Source organism: Panthera uncia, chromosome X, assembly GCF_023721935.1.
Source record: "Panthera uncia isolate 11264 chromosome X, Puncia_PCG_1.0, whole genome shotgun sequence".
Classification (NCBI taxonomy): domain Eukaryota; kingdom Metazoa; phylum Chordata; class Mammalia; order Carnivora; family Felidae; genus Panthera; species Panthera uncia.
In genome coordinates, this window is record NC_064817.1 from 14,199,529 (window position 1) to 14,218,073 (window position 18,545).

Here is an 18,545-nt window from a genome sequence, read left to right on the forward strand (position 1 = left end):
GCATATGCTGATGAAGGGCGGGGACAGTATCATTCATCTCGGAATGTGTGCAGATCCCAGCAGGATGTTCTGCACACGGTACAAGCTCAATGAATTGTTTTATTTACTCCTCGCTGAAGATACCAGTAAACGGTAATGTCAAGTTTTAAAAACTCAAGCATTTCAACTCAAATGAAAGGAAACCCTTTTATAAACTCAACAAAATAAACAGTGCTACGTGGCTGTCTGGGAGTGGCTTTAAAAAACAATGATATCTGGGGCGCCTGAGCAGCTCAGTCGGTTAAGTGTCCGACTCTTGATTCTGGCTCAGGTCATGATCTCATGGTTCATGGGATCGAGCCCCATGTGAGCTCTGCACTGACAGCGCAGAACCTGCTTAGGATTCTCTCTCTCCCTCTCTCTCTCTCTCTCTCTCTCTCTCTCTCTCTACCCCTTCCCTGCCCGTGCTCTCTCTCTCTCAAAATAAATAAGTCAACATTGAAAATAAATAAATAACAATGGTCTCTGCCCCATTTAAAAAAAGGGCATGTTCTCCTTTTACACAAGTAACTCTTCAAAAGAGATTCTGAGTAACGGGGTCCTTTGAGTCTGGGTCTTATTGAAGATAATTGAAAAGGACAAAGAACGTAAAATATTTCCTATTTCTCTTCCACTTGAGAAGAAAAGCTCAAGACGCTTTAGGGATGTTAGCTGTCACCATGTAAATGATAAATACCCACTGAGATGACCTGAAAACACATTTGCCATTTTCTGCCTACCTGTCTCATCATGCACTGGAGAAGACCCCGCATCAGTTTCACCACGTTCTGCAGAAATAAAGCGGGATGAGTGACGAGGCCAGCTTCCCTGCTCCATGAAAACCACCTCCTTACCACGTGGTCGGTAACAGGGCTGCCTGGAGACCTCCCTGAGAAGGCACATCCTGAGCATATACACGTCTTCCGATTGTTTCGATTGCCTCCAATCCATCACAAACAAAGAAAATCTGGATGCAGCGACTTATCTCAAATAAAGGGGTTGGACCACATGGCACCTCCAGTTCTGAAATCCACTGGTGTTTTAGCGAGACAATTTTTATAAGCCTAGTACCCTGATGTTTAATTCTGATGTCACAATTCTTAGTAATTCATTTTTGTCATGCTAAAGATGAATTAAGTCCACCATCCTGCCCCAAAGTAATGACACTTTGCCAAAAGAGCCATTTGTGACACCATCACTGGACTATTGAGTAAAGTTCTTACAAAATGCAAATAGCCGCCAAGGTTACTCAATAATACGTATCGCAACCAACTATTGTAATTATTATTATAAATAATAACAATAGTACGATGATAATCAGACATTCTGCCCAGGAGCTGTATAAAACACTTTACCTGGGTTCTGTGTAATTCTCGCAAACAACCTTATGAGGTGAGTGTCATTATTACCCCACTTTATAGATGAGGAACCTGAGGCTGAGAAAGATGAGGCGACATTGCTAAAGTCACGCAGCTGGCAGGCGTTTGAGCTCTTAGTCAATACATTATGTTGCCTCCCACTTCCTTCACAATTCAGGCCCATCAAAAGACTGCTCTTAATATGTCCTATGAGAAACACCATAAAATGAATTCACAAGTGGCTACAGAATGGGACAGTTTGTAGGTCGAAGTAGACTGGCTGGAAGAAGCTCCCACCCAGGACCACGAGCATCTCCTGTCTTGCAGAATGTACGTGGTTTGCCGAGGAGGAATGTAGTAAAGGCCATGAAAGTTAATTACCAGAGAAAAGTCTGGAGTGAATTATCCTTCAGATCCTTCTGCCTCTAAAATCCTAGGATTCTAGAATACGATTTCACTTTAGGTCATAAACTCTTTTGAGGCAGAAAATGTTACCTCACGATAAGGTTATAACTAACATTGCTATAATTAACATTTCCTACTGTGTACAGCGTGACCGTTTGTCAACTGACTTCCCCTCAAGTAAAGAAAACTTATTTTCCATTATGAAGAGGCACAGTGGTTCCCAACTGGGTGGCCATTCCCATCCTCCAGGGGTGAGGGAACATCTGGAAATGTGGGGCCAGGAGCATTTTTACCGTCACCAAGGTAAAGATGGGGACTACCGGCATTTAGTGCATAGGGACCAAGGAGCCTAAGTGTCCTGCCACGCATGGGCTAGTCTCACACAATGAACGACTGTGCTTCCCAAGCTCCAAGCGCAATAGCATCCCTGCTTCGGATCACGGGAAGATCCCATGTTATCTTCCATAATCAAGGGAAACGTCTCTCTTTAGTTGTCAACCACACTCATCAAAACAACGTGCCCTATTCGTGCCTCGCTATCGTCCGTCACAGAGCAGCAAATCCAGTCAACTCTAGCCTGCGTCAGAAAATGCTTACAGAGGGGACGCCTGGGTGGCTCAGTCGGTTAGGCGTCCGACTTCGGCTTGGGTCACGATCTCGCCTTTCGTGAGTCCGAGCCCCGCGTCGGGCTCTGCGCTGACGGCTCGGAGCCCGCTTCAGATCCTCTGTCTCCCTCTCTCTTTGCCCCTCCCTTGCTCACACCCTGTCTCGCAAAAATGAATAAACATTAAAAAAAAAAAATTAAGAAGAAAAGAAAACGCTTACAGAGGAGAGGTACACGGTGTGTGTGCGTGCGTGCACATGTGTGTGTAGACGGGCAGGCTTTACTTTGACTTCGTCTCAAGGGAGGATGGGAAGTTTGATGAACATCCACATTAAATTATTACGCTGCTAAGAACGGCTCACTTATGTGCTAACTATCCAACTTCTTGGGGGAGCACCCAGTGCTTTTGCTATAAGCATCTTTTAAAACTACCTCTTGCTCTACCTCCAAGGCTTGGTGACTGTATCGCCTTACGCTCAGCAACATCCAGTCAAATCCAAACCGTCCTTCCCTTGCTCCCACAGACAGGTTTCCTCTCTTAAGTTTCCCTACTGTCGTCAAGGCTGCCCACAACTCCTGCCCACTTCGGTTGCCATCACAGGCACTGATCGGGCTGTAAGAACCCTCCCCGGGTCTGACAATCGGCTGGCTGGGAGGGCCAAGGAGGAACGTACGAATCAAAGATGAATCCAAAAGGTTCTCCTGCTAAGAGAACTATAATTTTCTATGTCAATGCTTTCTGCTTCAACACCGTCACTCCAAATACTCTGAAAATACCTCCCGTGCTCAAGGGCAGAATATTTTCTTAACGTACTCAAGGATGGCAAACCTTTGCTTCGGCGGGTACGTCAGTTTCTGATCTGAGAAATCAGTAAGAGGATTTCATAGTGCTGTGATGGTAACGTAGGCATGAATACTGGACAACACCAATGTGACTCAAAATTAAAAGGTAACTATAAATTAATAAGACCGCTTTGGAAGGGCTCAAACTAGAAAGGAATTTCTAAGGGAAATTCCGAAAATGTTTCAAGCAGCAGCAATACCGTTTGGAGAAATACCCTTTCAACATGACTACTACAGAGCATACACTCCGGAACGTATATTTCTGGTGTATTCTTTGAAAACAGTCATTATATGAGTGTATAATGGCACTGTGTATGTAAGTATATGTAAAATGGACAGAGCATGTGAGAGAGACATGTAGCTGGTTAGAAATGTGGACGCTTTCTTTTCCTGTTCAGAATAGTATGATTTTTATTGTTTTTAAGGAAGACAAAAAATCTCAAAGAGAAAGACCAATGAGAGGTGGAGGCTACCTAAGCGCCCCCCTAAAATATTCTATAGCAGGAATGGACGGGGCGCGTACACCGAACTGTTCTACACAAACAGCTACCTCCTTGGAGGCTTTTCAGTTCAGGGGAAAGGGGCTGAGCAGCCAACGTGGCTGCCACTCGGCATTACCTGCTCCAGCTCGTAGGCTTTGGCCTTGTCCTCGTCGCGGTCGGCATTCTTGCGGTAGGCCATGCCCAGGCCCCACACGGCCAGAATGCTGTAGATGTTATCCCGCACCCAGGCGTCCTTCTGTTCGTGACTGGCTGACAGCAGCCCTGTGACCGGATTCTGTTAGACAAGAGACACAAAATGACTCAGCGCCACCTTCACCCAACTCCTGGCAAACGGACGCCTGCCCTGAGGGGCACGCCGAGGGCCGGGATGAGGAGTAGAAATCGGAGTTCTGGTCCTTCCTTGCTCTGCCACCAACAGCATGGTCTTGCGAGAGAAGTGACGTCACTCCTCTGTGGTTCCCTCATCTATATAATAGAAATATTAGCCTAGAAAGTCTCTAGGGAACCTTCTAACGCTGAAGTTCTTGTGCTTTCAAACCAGATCATACCGTTGAGACAAACAAAACGACCGACCAATAGAAAAAGCCCACGAGAGTCTTACAAATCTGCGCACCGCAGTCTTCAGGTCTTCTCCTGCCTGTATGCTTCCACACCAGCTGGGGACACATTGAACCTGGAGCGAGAGACCCAGATGCGGGGCCCCACTCCACCAGTCCAGCTCTGTATGCCAGGGGAAGCCTCCTACCCTATCCGGGCCTCCAAGGCCTTGTCTGTAATCCAGACATTTCACGTGCCCAAAAAGGACACACTAAGCAACAGGACATCGGAGGTCCTATTTAGCTATGATATTTAAAATTTGTTTTTATGTTTTTTTTTTGAGAGGGCCAGAGCGCGAGCGGGGGTGGGGCAGAGAGGGAGGGAGACTCAGAATCCGAAGCGGGCTCCGGGCTCCGAGCCGTCAGCACAGAGCCCGACGCGGGGCTCGAACCCACGCGCCGTGAGATCGTGACCCGAGCCGAAGCCGGACGCTTAACCGACTGAGCCACCCAGGCGCCCCTAGCTATGATATTTAAAAGGGCAGCCGAGTCACTAAAAAGCCAGATCTTCACACACACAAAAGTACACACAATATTCTTAACAGCATTAGTCACAATAACTCAAAAGTGGAGACAACAGATGCCCATCAACTGATGAATGAACAAAATGTAGTCTATACAATGAAATATCATTCGGCAATAAAAAGGAATGAAGAAGCATTCGTATATGCTACAGCATGGGTGAACCTGGCAAACATAATGCTAAGTAAAAAAAAAAAAAAAAGCTGGTCACAAAGGACCACATATTCTCTCATTCCATTTATATGAAACGTCCAGAATAGGTTAACCTGTAGAGATAGAAAGATTAGTGGTTGTCTAGGGCGGGGGTGGGGGGCGGGTAGAAGGAAATGGGGTGTGAGTGACTGTTAACAGGTCACTTTCTGGAGCTGATCAAATTGTTCCAAAATTGATCACGGTGATGATGCACGACTCTGTAAATATACTGAAAACCATTACACTGTTTACTTTAAACAGATGAAATGTACGGTAAGTAAATTATATCCCAATAAAGCTATTATTTTTTTTAAAAGCCAGTGCTAATAACTCTGTGCCTAGAAATAAAATGGATAAGATAGAAAAAGAGTGACATAAAGATCAAGCTTTGTTGACCTGTCCTGAAAATATGTAAAGAAATATGTATCTGATAAAATACGTCCAATAAAATACAGAGCCTTGCCAGCTTAAAAAAAATTACTCAAAAGAGTACTAAATTATTTACAAGGAGGCTCACGAAAAAACTGTTGGGTACTTTCAAAGTGATAGTGCCACGGTTATTAGATAAAAGAAAACACTGGCATAGTTCCAAACGGTCCCACATGAGGAATTAAATAGTGGACTTTCTCCTTTAACTAATCTATGCCCTCTTCAAAAGCATCTAAAACTCAACTGAAACCGCCCACAGGGGCAACAGAGTTTTGTATTTTGACACAGCTCCATGGCCAACAATTGTACATCAATCATTTTAAAGAACTGAAGTCTAGAAATGGCTGGGTGAAGGTGTGAGTCTTAGTCCAACATCGGACAACTGGGGTTTTAAAAAAAAAATCCAACAACGTATAACATAAGCAACTTTAACTGTTCTGAGGCCAGTTGGCTAATCCCAGGACGGGAATCATCAGGAGATCCAGAGAAAGAAATCAGCCCCTTCCTCGAATATCCATCAACTGAGAGTCCACGGAGACAAACAGCCTTCCGATGACACAGCAGTGACTGCCGACACGTAGTGCCAAGTGTGGTTTGGATTATGAAATGTCACTGTCCTGTTAGCTGGAAGTTACTTCTTTGATTCTTTAGTTTGGGCTTACCTGGTGAACTGGATTATTTTATCTCCACCCAGAGCTATTATGTCTGAACCCCTCGCTTCACTACAGGGATGCAGTCTGGGTGTTGAGATCCCCACATTCAAAACTACCTACTCAAACCATGTTAAACTGCGGTGCTACTGCACTCAGTGAAAGGAGTTATGAACAGTAAGTTATGAATTTAGTATTAAAAAAATTTTTTTAATGTTTATTTATTTTTGAGACAGTGACAGAGCATGAACGGGGGCGGGGCAGAGAGAGAGGGAGACACAGAATCCGAAGCGGGCTCCAGGCTCCGAGCCCGATGAGGGGCTCGAACCCGTGAACCGTGAGATCATGACCCGAGCCGAACATGGACACCTAACGGACTGAGCCGCCCAGCGGCCCCTTGAATTTACTATTATGAACTGAACATTCGTGTCTATTCAGATGCTGAAATCTAATTCCCAACGTGATGCTATTCGGAGGTGGGGCCTTTGGGAGGCAATTAGTGAGGGTAGAGCCCTCACGAATGGCACCTAGTGCCCTTATAGAAGAGGCCAGAATGCCAGCTTGCTCTCTCTGCCACGTGAGGTTACAACAAGAAGCCGGCTGTCTGCAACCTGGAAGAGGGCCGTCACCAGAACCTGACCATGCCGGCACCCTCGTCTTGGACTTCCCAGCCTCCAGAACTGTGAGAAATAAATTTCTGTTGTTTCAGCTCACCTGTCTGTGGTATTTCGTTACGGCAGCCCCAGCTAAGACTGGCTTCTTTCTCTAAGTTTATAAAAAATAATGTGCTGCGTTGGAAGACGTGGGAGGTTCCATTTTGATGTAATTCATAAAAACTGAAACGACCACAGATCGGGAGATACTGTGCGATGCCCCGTCTGCTGTCCCTTCTTCTAACCGAGCCAGTGGCTTTGCCTTTGTGCTACTTACTCCCCTCCTTAAACGTGGCTTATGCTGCACCCCTGCATTCTCACTCACTGGTTTCTGTGAACCACCCAACAGGTCCATCCCTTCAGAGCTCTCTCTGGGGTCTTTTACTTGCATTAGCTATCTAAACGGAAGGGGCCTTCATATCTGCTGCAATCTTACAAGCCAGACGCAAACAGCCAAACCGCAGACAACGGGAGGAAAGTGGGCAGAGCTTTTCAGGCTAAGCCAATGGCTTCAGATATGATCATTTTAACCATATGCTGCTTTCCAATCTTTTAAAAATATAATTGTATCTATACCCACACATAGCCTTCAGCGTATTATGTTTAAGAGCAGAGGTGCTGGGAGGCACCTGGGTGGCTCAATCGGTTAAGCATCCGACTCTTAATTTCGGCTCAGGTCATGATCCCACAGCCATGGGATCGAGCCCCGTGTGGGGCTCTGCACTGAGTGTGGAGCCTGCTTCAGATACTCTCTCTCACTCCGTCTCTCCCTCTGCCCCTCTCCCCAACTTGCGCTCGTGCGCGCTCTCTCTCAAATGGAGAGTGTTGTTGGTGAGAATTAAATGAGTAATCCAAATCAAGCATTTTGGACTGTATCTACCATAAATCAGTGCTCAATAACTGCTAACTATATTATCAACCTATCCGAACAGATTTCATTCACATTACTTCTTTTTCATAGAATTATTTCAGGAAATCCGATGGGGAAGATGGGGATAGTGGTTAGGGGAACAATCCACAAGTCTGCTTAGCGTAACCATCATTATTTTTATTAGGAAAAAAAAAGCCTGGTGCCTTCTTTTATTTTTACAGTAAATATGGCTAGTGGATATATTTATCCCATTGATATGTTTAAGAAAAAAACCCTGGCAACTCTCCACCCTCTCCACCCCCAGGTCTTTGCCTTTCCCCTTCTTTAGCCCTGAATTTTGCTCACTCAAATCAATCTTCCCTGTTTTACTAAACTCTCTGTGTACTTTACCTGTAAGAGTAAATTAACATTAGTGACAAATTCTGTAATAAGCGCCATGACCGCTCGACAACTGTTTCCTGAGGTGACAGGTGTGGGGCCATGAAGGAAGAAGACGGGGCGGACTGCAGACAATGGGGCTATGAGGACAGCCATGAAGAGTCAAGGGTAGTGTCCCAATGTGGAGAAGGCACAGGCCTGAGCCAGGAGACTCAGCACCCCTGCTGTGAGGGAACTGACAATGATACCCTTCAACTCGAGGAGAAGAGGCCTGAGACAATGAGCCCAAAATAAATTGTGTTTCATTGAGCACAAGGGGCCAACAGTTGGGCATCTTGTCCTTCAGTTTCAGTCATCTGATGGCCCCTCTTACCTTTTCCACCACTTCTTCATTTCTAAATTAGAGAAAGTGCCCTTCTTGGCACCTATTTGTGAGAGAAAGGCCTAGAATGAATTGGGCCCAGGGCTTGGCGTCTTATAACACCAAACATTCATTTCTCTTCCATGCCTCATGTCCATCGCTGGTCAACCGTGGTTCTGCTCTGTCTTGTCTTTCTTCTAGGAACCAGGCTACTGGAGCAGCCTATACCCACAACACTGCCCATCCCACGGCAGGGGAGAAGAAAGACAGCGAACCCTGAGCTGCCTCTTCAGGCTGCCAGCCAGAATGGACACATATTACCTCCCCTCTTATCTCATCCATGAAACCAAGTCTCATGGCCATTTCTGAGTTCAACAAGGGAGAGATGTGAAATCCTCCCCTAAGGATGGGAAGCAAATAATTGTGAACTATTATGTGAACAATTATGTAAACAACTATTATGTAAAGAATTGTGAATAATTATGCTGTCATGATGACCTTACCTGCTAGCTGTGGTGGGTTGGGACCCCCACCTTTATAGCCCACTGATAAGTGAATCTGTAGCAATCAGAGATTAACATGGTAACGAGCCATTTGCATTTTGCTTTTTGGCTTATAAAAAAGTCTCTCTCTGTCTTTCAAAAATGAATAAATGTTAAAAAAAAAGACTGGCTTATAAAAAAGTATTAAATAAATGATAATTCCTACTCTTTAGGACAGGGGTAGGAGGAAAAAGGAATTGAGATATTAATATCAGGTAAGGTCTTTGCTGACTTTACTGCAAAGAATATTACCAGGGATACAGAGGAATATTACATAAAAATGAAAGAGTCAGTTCACCATGAAGACTTAACAATCCTAAATTTGTCTCTACCTAATAAGAAGTAAAGGGATAGACACACAGAGGTCAGAGTCCAGAGTCCAGAAATAGATCCACACAAATATGACAAGTTGATTTTTGACAAAAGTCTACAGACAAACGGGGAAAGGACATTTTTTTTTTTTAAGATTTTATTTTTAAGTAATCTCTACACCCAACACGTGTCTCAAACTTACAACCCTAAGATCAAAAGTTTCATGATCTACTGACTGAGCCAGCCAGGCACCCCGAAAGGACAGTTATTATTTTAATAAGTGGTGTTGGAACACAGAAATACAAAGGGTAATAAAAGAATACTATGAACCATTATGTGCCAACAAATTGGATAACTCAGAATAAATGAATAAATTCCTAGAGGCACACAACTTTCTAAAACTCAATCACACAAACCTCACCATACTCATGGAATGGAAGAATTGTTAAGTTAATTAAATTAATTGTTAAAATGTCCATTCTGCCCAAAGCAATCTACAGGTTCAATGCAATCCCTATCAAAATACCAATAGCATTTTTCACAAAACTAGAACAAAAAAATCCTAAAATTTGTATAAAACCACAAAAGACCCCAAATAGCCAAAGCAATCTTGAGAAAGAAGAACAAAGCTGGAGGTATCACAACCCCAGCTTTCAACATATACTACAAAGCTATGGTAATGAAAACATTATGGTACTGGCACAAAGACAGACACATAGATCAATAGAACAAAACAGCCAGCCCAGAAATAAACCCATGATTATATAATCAATTAACCTACAACAAAGGAGGTCAGACTATACAATGGAGAAAAGACAGTCTCTTCAATAAACGGTTCTGGGAAAACTGGATAGCTATATGCAAAAGAATGGAAATGGGCCCCTTTTTTAGACCATACACAAAAACTAGCTTGAAATGGGTTAAAGACTTAAACCTAAGACCTGAAATCATAAAACTCCTAAAAGAAAACATGAACAGTAATTACATGGACACTGGACTTAGCAACATATTTATGGATAGGTCTCCTCAGGCAAGGGAAACAAAAGCAAAAATTAACTAATGGGACTACACCAAAGTAAAAAGCTTTGCACAGTGAAGGAAATCATCAACAAAACAAAAAGGCAACCTACTGAATGGGAGAAGATATTTGCAAATAATATATCTGATAGAGGGTTTATACCCAAAGTATAACAAGAACCTATACAACTCAATAACAACAACAACAAAAAAGCAAATAATCTGATTTAAAAATGGGCAGAAGATCTGAATAGACATTTTTCCAAAGGAGACATACAAATGGCCAACGGACACATGAAAAGATGCTCAACACCAGTAATCACCAGGGAAACGCAAATCAAAACCATAATGAGATCACCTTAAACCTGTCAGAATGACTAGAATGAAAATGACAAGAAATGGGTGGCATTAGCAAGGATGTGGAGAAAAGGGAACACTTGTGCACTGTTGGTAGGAATGCAAACTAGTGCAGCCACTATGGAAAATAGTACTGAGGTTCCTCAAAAAGATAAAAAATAGAAATACCATACAATCCAGTAATTTCACTACCCAAAGAAAATGAAAACACTTATTAAAATAGATATATGCACTCCTATGTTTACTGCATCATTATTTACAATAGCCAAGATAAGGAGGCAATCCAAGTTTCCACTGACAAACAAACAGAAAAAGAAGATGTGGTTTATATATACAATGAAATATTCCTTGGCCATAAAAAAGAGTAAGACTGTGCCATTTGTGACAAGATGGATGGACCTAGAGGGTTATGCTAAGAGAAAGACAAGTACCGTATGATTTCACTTATATGTGGAATCTAAAAAACAAAAACAAACAGAAACAGATTCATAAGTACAAAGAACAAACTGGTGGTTGCCAAGGGGCGGGAGGTGGTGAGAGGATGAGTGAAAGAAGTGAAGACGATTAAGAAGGACAAACTTCCGGTTATAAAATAAATAAGTCACAGGGATGAAAAGTACAGCATAGGAAATACAGTCAATAACATTGTAAATAACTTTGTATGACAGCAGATGGTAACTATACTTACTGTGGTGAGCATTTCATAATGTATGTAATTGTCAAATCACTGTACTGTATACCTGAAACTAACATAATACTATATAGGTCAACTACACTTGAATTAAAAAAAAATACTCAAAGAAATATTGAAACCACTCAAGGAAAGAATGAGAATAATAAAAACGTGCTATTTTTAAAAATGTGAGTAAACAACAACAATAAACTTAGATGTCAAAATTGTCGTTAACATGGTTCTAGAGCAAAGCAAATACCGGGCATCCATAGGCAAGAAAATGAATCTCAATCTCAATCCTGCATCTCCTACAAGAGTTAACTCAGGGACGCCTGTGTGGTTCAGTCAGTTAAGAGTCTAACTCTTGATTTCAGCTCAGGTCATGATCTCACAGTCATGAGATCAAGCACCGTGTTAGGCTCTGTGCTGAGCTTGGAGCCCGCTAGGGATTCTCTCCCCCATCCTCTCTCTCTGCCTCTCCCCTGCTCACTCTCTCTCTCTCAAAATAAATAAATAAAACATTACAAAAATTAACTCAAAATCACAGATCTCAATGTTAAATGGAAGCCTCTAAAACTTTTATAAGCAAACACAGAAGAAAAACCTTCATGACCTACAGCTGGGCAGAATTAGCCATGATAGTACTAAAAGGAAGATCCATAGAAGAAAAACCGATAAATTGGACTTGAGTAAAATTAAAGACTTTTGCTCTGCGAAGGACACTGTTAAGAGGTAAAAACAAACAAACAAAAACAAGCTACAGACTAGAAGAAACTATTTGCAAGTCACATACTCAACAAGAGAATTGTATTCAGAATATATGAAGAACTCTCAAAACTCAACAGTAAGAAAACAAACAGCCTAATTTAAAAATTGGTAAAAACAAACAAAAAAACTTGGATACTTCACTTAAGAGGACTTGACAGATGACAAATAAGCACATAAAAAGCTCAACATCATTAGCTATTAAATACAAATTAAAACTACTATGAGCTATCACTACATACCTATTAAGATGGCTACAATTAAAAATACTGCCATTACTAAGTGTTGACAGAGACGTAGAGTCACTGGAATCCTCTTATGTTGCTGGTGGGAATGCAAAGTGGTGCTGCCGCTCTAGAGAACGGTTTGGCAATTTTTTTTTTTTTTTAAGCTTATTTATTTTGAGAGAGAGAGAAAAAGAGAGCATGAGCAGGGGAGAGGCAGAGAGAGAGGAGAGAATCTCAAGCAGGCTCCACACTGCCAGCACAGAGCTCAACGTGGGGCTCGATCTCACAAACCGTGGGATCATGACCTGAACAGAAACCAAGAGTCAGATGCTTAACTGACTGAGCCACCCAGGTGCCCCCAGTTTGACAATTTCCAATAAACTTGAGCACTTACCCTACAACCCAGCAATCCTGTTCCTGAATATTTACCCTAGAGAAACAGAGACCTCTACAAGCATGTGTAAGGCAGCTCAATTCTTAACTACCAAAAACTGGAAACTCAAATGTCCTTCAATAGGTGAATGGATAAACACACTGGGATATATCCCTATAATGACTACTACCTAGGAATGAAAAGAACAAACTATTGATATACAGCAACTTGGATGAATTTCACAGGCCTTATGTTAAGTGAAAGAAGCTCGCAAAGGTTACATACCACATGATTCCACTTATATGACATTCTTGAAAAGACAAAACTATAGCGATAGAGAAGTGATCGGTGGTTTCCAGGGGTTAGGGGTGGGGAGAGGGTGTGACAAAGGGATAGCAGGAGGGAGATCTTTTGGGGTTGAAGGAACTGCTTTGTATCTTGATTATGGTTACGGTTACATGACTGTACACATGTTTTAAAATGCACAGGACTGTACACTAAATATGTGGAAAAGGAAATTTATTGTGATTTCTAGCACTTTTTACAAAAATGTTTTATTGTGACATAATTCATATACCATATACTTTACCCATTTAAAGGGTACAATTCAATGGTTTTTGCTATAGTTACAGACTTACAGAAACATCGCAGTTAATTTTAGAATATTTTCATCACTCCAAAATGAAACCCCATACCCATTAAAAGTCATTTCCCATCTGCCCCTGACCTTCAAACTCCCAGGCCTTGGCAACCACTAACCTACTTTCTGTTCCTATAGATTTGCCTGGACATTTTGTATAAACGGCCTCATACCATATGTGATCTCTCATGCCCGGCTTCTTTCAATCAGCATAATGTGTTCCAGGTCTTTCAATGTTATAGAGGTGTCAGTACTCCATCCCTTCTTATTGCAAATAACATTCTGCTGTACAGACATAGTAAATTTTGTGTTCCCACTCATTAGTGGATGAACATTTTGGTTTCGGCAAGTGTAGGGGTACAGGGGTAGAGGATGACCAAAGAAAACAGTAGACATGACTTCCTAAGAGTGGTGTGCATGTAGTTGAAAAAACACATATTCAACATTATAAGTATCTACTTGAAAAATGAAAAAATTGAAAGCTAAAGCCTTCATACAAGCTCAAGAAAGAACACTTACACAATCTTGGCTGGTGGCAATACAAAGATGATTCTCAGAGCAAGCAGGAAATGGAGATTTTAACAACAGAAGAGAACAGAGATGTTGAAACGGTGATAGTTACTGCCCTTAGAGGATGTGTAGAGGGGACAGGAGAGACAGGTAAGGGCTGCAAAGTAGATGCTGAGCCAGTACTGGACCAGGAGAATGCTTATGGACTTGGGCAACCGGTCGAAACAAACTAGAAAGAATTCAACAAGAATTTATTTATTGGGCTCATATGCTTAATAAATGTTTGCTGAACTAATTTTATTAGCCAACACTCCCACACATTCGACTCAGTTCCCTTTACACATACATTCCTGCCCCAGGGGCCCCAACACATCTTTAACAGAACCTCTTCTCTCTTTTCCAAATCACCCCCTCCTTCCCAACTCCAGCAGCTACCCTGTGACACTGACATTATCCGGTCCCAACACTTAGGTCCAAGAAATTTCAACCATACAACAATGACTACAAGTTTTAACAGTCACCTACCAACAGCATATGAGTGGATACCAAAAAAGCCAATGCTGTGTTAATGGAAGCAAAGTTTTCAGATGAGAGAAATGAGAGTCTCACTAAACTGCCAGCCTCACGGAGCACATCTAGCATATTTAGTCACTGCCAAACACCATGTTTTATTCATTTAAAAATTTTTTAATGTTTTTAATTTATTTCTGAGAGTGAGAGTGGGGGAGGGACAGAAGGAGAGGTGGACAGACGATCTGAAGCAGGCTCTGTGCTGACAGAAGTAAGCCCGATGCGGGGCTCAAACTCATTAACTCTGAGATCATGACCTGAGCTGATGTCAGACGTTCAACCAACTGAACTACCCAGACGCCCCCAAACACCGTATTTTACAGGGGACGTTCACCGCCTAGAATGTCCCCAGAGGGTGATTAGGGCTATGAATAGGCTGAAAGCCAAATCTCATGGGAACAGGGGAAGATTATGGGTATTTAGAGAAGGCTTAATGGAGAGCAAGTTAGCATCTTCAAAGAGCTGAGAGGCTGTCTTGTGAAAGAGGGATTCAATTTTCTCAGTTACTAAAACTCAAGTCAGATTTCAACTCAATACAAGAACTTCCTAACATTTAGAATTTTCCAAAGAGAATGGACAGGATTGTAGGTAATGCGGTCTCAGTCTGGCATTATTTGGGCAGAAGGAGCCTGAGCGCCAACCCCCACCCCCCCCGCCCACACACCCACGCCCCCCCCCCCCCTGCCCAGGAGGTGTAGTGTATAACGTAGTGGTTAAGGGCATGGGCCCTACTCTACATAAGATACAGCTGGGTTCAAATTTCTGTCCTGACACTTACCTGCTATGTGATCTTGGGCAAATTACTTAACTTCTCCGGGCCTCGATTTCTCTCTCTATAAAAAAGAGGATTCAAAGCAGATTGGAGAGCATGGGTCTCCCTGGGCCCTTCGCTTGATCCCTACCCTAATGGAAACACTGTTGTCTCTGCCTCTCTAGCACCCGTTCTGCTTTTTCTGGTAAAGGCCTATTATTTCCCCTACTCTGATTCAGTGTGATTCTGGTGGGGCTGACCCATCACTGCCTGCCCCCTGGCCCCAGCCCCAGCTTCAGGGAAGGACATGGGATCCCAGGCCTGGCCAATCTAGGCACAGTTCACGGAGGAGCACACAACCCAAGCTGGATCAGCTGAGAGCCATTCTCGTCAGGACTTGTGCTGGAGCCACTATAAAAAAGCTTTCTTTTTGCAGAGGCCACCACTCTAAAAGGATACAACCTGGAGCTGCCAAGCGGGCACCGCTGCGACCATGTGGGATGAGCCCGCCAGAGAATAAAGTCCACTCCAAGTCAAAGGCGGCCAAGCAATGCTAAGAGACATACTTGATCATTTGAGGTCCCGATTCCAGCCGTGCCTGAATCCAGAACAATCCCTCGGACTTTTCAGTTATTTGAGCAAGAGATCCTCTTTTGTGCTTAAAGGCTGTTTGAGGCGGGTTTCAGTCATTTACACCTGATAGAATCCTGACAAATGCAATCATGAATGTTTAAATGGCCAAAGTGAACTAGATACCATAATTTATTTGATGCTGTTAAAGACATCCAAGGTTGCGGCAATATTAAAGCAAAATACAGACGCCTGACGGTAGCCCCACAGTACTTCACATTGTCCAATTCAATTTCTAGCTGGAGGGCACGGAGATGGATGTGGTCTATGCACCAAAATTGGCAGAGTATAAATTCCCTCCTCCCCTACCGCTGTCCCACGAGAAGATTGGAATAGCTCCTTACTGATGTTCCTGCCTCTAGTACTGGTCCCTTCCAATCTATCCTCCACAAAGGAAGGTCGCAGAAAGAACTAGAATCTCAATCACTGCCCTGCTCAGAATGCTCCAATCCTACAAAGTAGGCTCATCAGGTGCAGCCTCCTCCTCCCACATCTGGCCCAATCACCTGACACTCCTTCCTTCGCCCCTGCCCCCAAGCTGGAATTCGTTTCCTGCCCGTACTCGCACACTTCCGCACACTTCCGAGCCCGTGGGCCTGGAATGTCCTCACGCCAAATGCCTCCCCACACACTTGCTCCTCTGTGAAGCCTCCCGGCTGGCTCCCTTTTCCTATACTCTGTGAGACAGAGGTCAGAGGCTTCCAGCTAATCTCTGCCCTCAGTCCTTTTTCCTTTAGATTAAGAATGGCTAAGACCATGTCGCTGCCTTGCTCAGTTCCAAGGAAGAAAAGTACAATTCGATTAGTCAAATGAAATACCTAGAAGAAACCAGGACAAATATTGAAAATACATGATTATTCACTATCATCCCCCAACTCCAACCCCATGTTGGAAAGCAAAAAACAGAAAGTGAAAAATTCTGATATTAAAAACTCCAAAAACTGGTTAAATTCATTTGTCATGCTGAAATTTTATTCTAGCAACTACCATTTAAAATATTAAAGGGGACAGGAAAGGGCAATCAATGCCTTGGACTTGAGATGTTTTTTAGGGTGGGAATTCCAAAAGCCTTTGTCTTAAAATGATTACATCTGGGGTTCCTACCTGGCTCAGTCAAGTAGAGTGTGTGACTCTTAATTTTGGGGTCATGAGTTCAAGCCCCACACTGGGAGTGGAACTTACTTAAATTAAAAAATAGAGTGTTAAAAAATAAAAAGATTACATCTCTAATTGAGACCACGGGCTGTGTAACACTTTATCAGTTTAAAAAATAGGTTTTGTATCATTTGATATGTAAACCTTGGGCATTCAGAGAATAATGCTGAAAACGGAAACTCTAATATGCAGCAGGCCTCATGCTTTTACCTAAGGAGATCACAGGTGGGCAACTTTTCCTTTCAACTGATGTCTTTTTCTAAATTGCTGCTTAGCAGACTTTCCCCTCTGGGTTCACAAATAATACACACCTCCAAGGTGCCCCGGGCCTAGGCACTTGCACCATCTCCTATGACTGAAGGATGGCTTCCAGGGAAATAAACTAGGTCAGGAGCCAAGTACTGCAAGCGCCCACTTCAATCCAGTTTTCTTCCAGCTTCAATCCAGATCCCACTGCCCATCTCAAAACTTTCGAAACGTACGGAAACTGGCTGGGCCCCTTGGCTACCATCAAATGGACAAAGGATTTTACCACCGTCTTAGGCTATTTTATTTCTTTGCCTCTCTTGCCGATCCCTGTAGTAAAGTGGGGGATGACTGAGATGTCAGTCCGTAGCCAGCTGTGAGAAGTGATGGAGTACAAACGCGGTGGGGTTGCTGGGATCCTCTTGGCCGACACCTGAAGTCCGAGGTTTCAGGGATTACTGGGTACCACACTAGTAATGCTTCCCCCCCACAGAAGAGTTGTGGGCATCGCTATTTATTTGCAGCTCTAAGACTGACTTTGATTTCATTAGGCTCAGGTTCAGAGCACCAAGTACCACACGTCACTGCGAATCTGGACTCACTAGAGGATCTACTAGGAGTTGACTGATGGGCTTTGGGGGGCAGGGAGGTGGAGGTCCATGAGACTCCTGGAAATTCTTCATGAGCATTTTTCTCAGGAGACAATAAAACATTCAGCTTTCACCAAGCTCCCAAATGGCTCTGTAACTCATTTGATTAAGAACCACTACTCTACATGTATGTTACGAACATTAATTACGTTCTCTCCACCCAGTGTGAGGCAGACGTGATATTTATTTCGCTCTGTGACTTTCACTAATAGAGTGAAATAAATATCACGTCTGCCTCAGAGTATAAAGAAAGGGCCTATGAAAGTTTCACTATTTTAACAGGCAAAAATAAAGGGCCTATGAAAGTTTCACTATTTTAACAGGTAAAAATAAGGAGAATGCAACTTTTAATTGGTGTTCACAGCAATCTGGTGTATCTAAAGTATTTCTCTCCATTCCTCTCATCGCAGGGCTGTCGGCTCACCAGAAGGATGGCCTTGAAAAAGGTCCCCTCAACTCTCCTGGCTGAAGTTTTTAGCTATAAAAGGAAACCAGTTGATCTAACTAGATGATCTTTTGGATTCCTGCAAAACTGGAAACAGTTCTAAATCTCTCCCGTGTATGGGTTATTACAGTCCTCTATTTGTTAAGTGGAAGATTCAAGGGCTTTTTTCATTCAATTACTCAAATGTTTTCATCTGGCACTAAAATATTTAAAAGCTGTCCTGAAAAGAGCACAGCAAAAGCCCTCCTCCTGGCACCCAAAAGAGTTGAAGTAGGAGATGGCAAAAGGCAGGGCACTGA

General features: G+C 43.1%; 1 protein-coding gene across 4 annotated transcripts in view; it reads right to left on the reverse strand.

Annotated features, from left to right (window-relative positions):
- Nucleotides 1–18,545, reverse strand: part of PHKA2 (phosphorylase kinase regulatory subunit alpha 2) — a 70,828-nt gene that overhangs the window by 44,249 nt on the left and 8,034 nt on the right. For all 4 annotated transcript variants that reach the window (XM_049643546.1, XM_049643548.1, XM_049643549.1 and 1 more), the window contains exons 3-4: nucleotides 3,847–4,005; nucleotides 759–806 (exon numbers count right to left, since the gene is read on the reverse strand). In XM_049643546.1, the coding sequence (XP_049499503.1) occupies nucleotides 759–806; nucleotides 3,847–4,005 (207 nt within the window). The remainder of the gene's footprint in view (nucleotides 1–758; nucleotides 807–3,846; nucleotides 4,006–18,545) is intronic.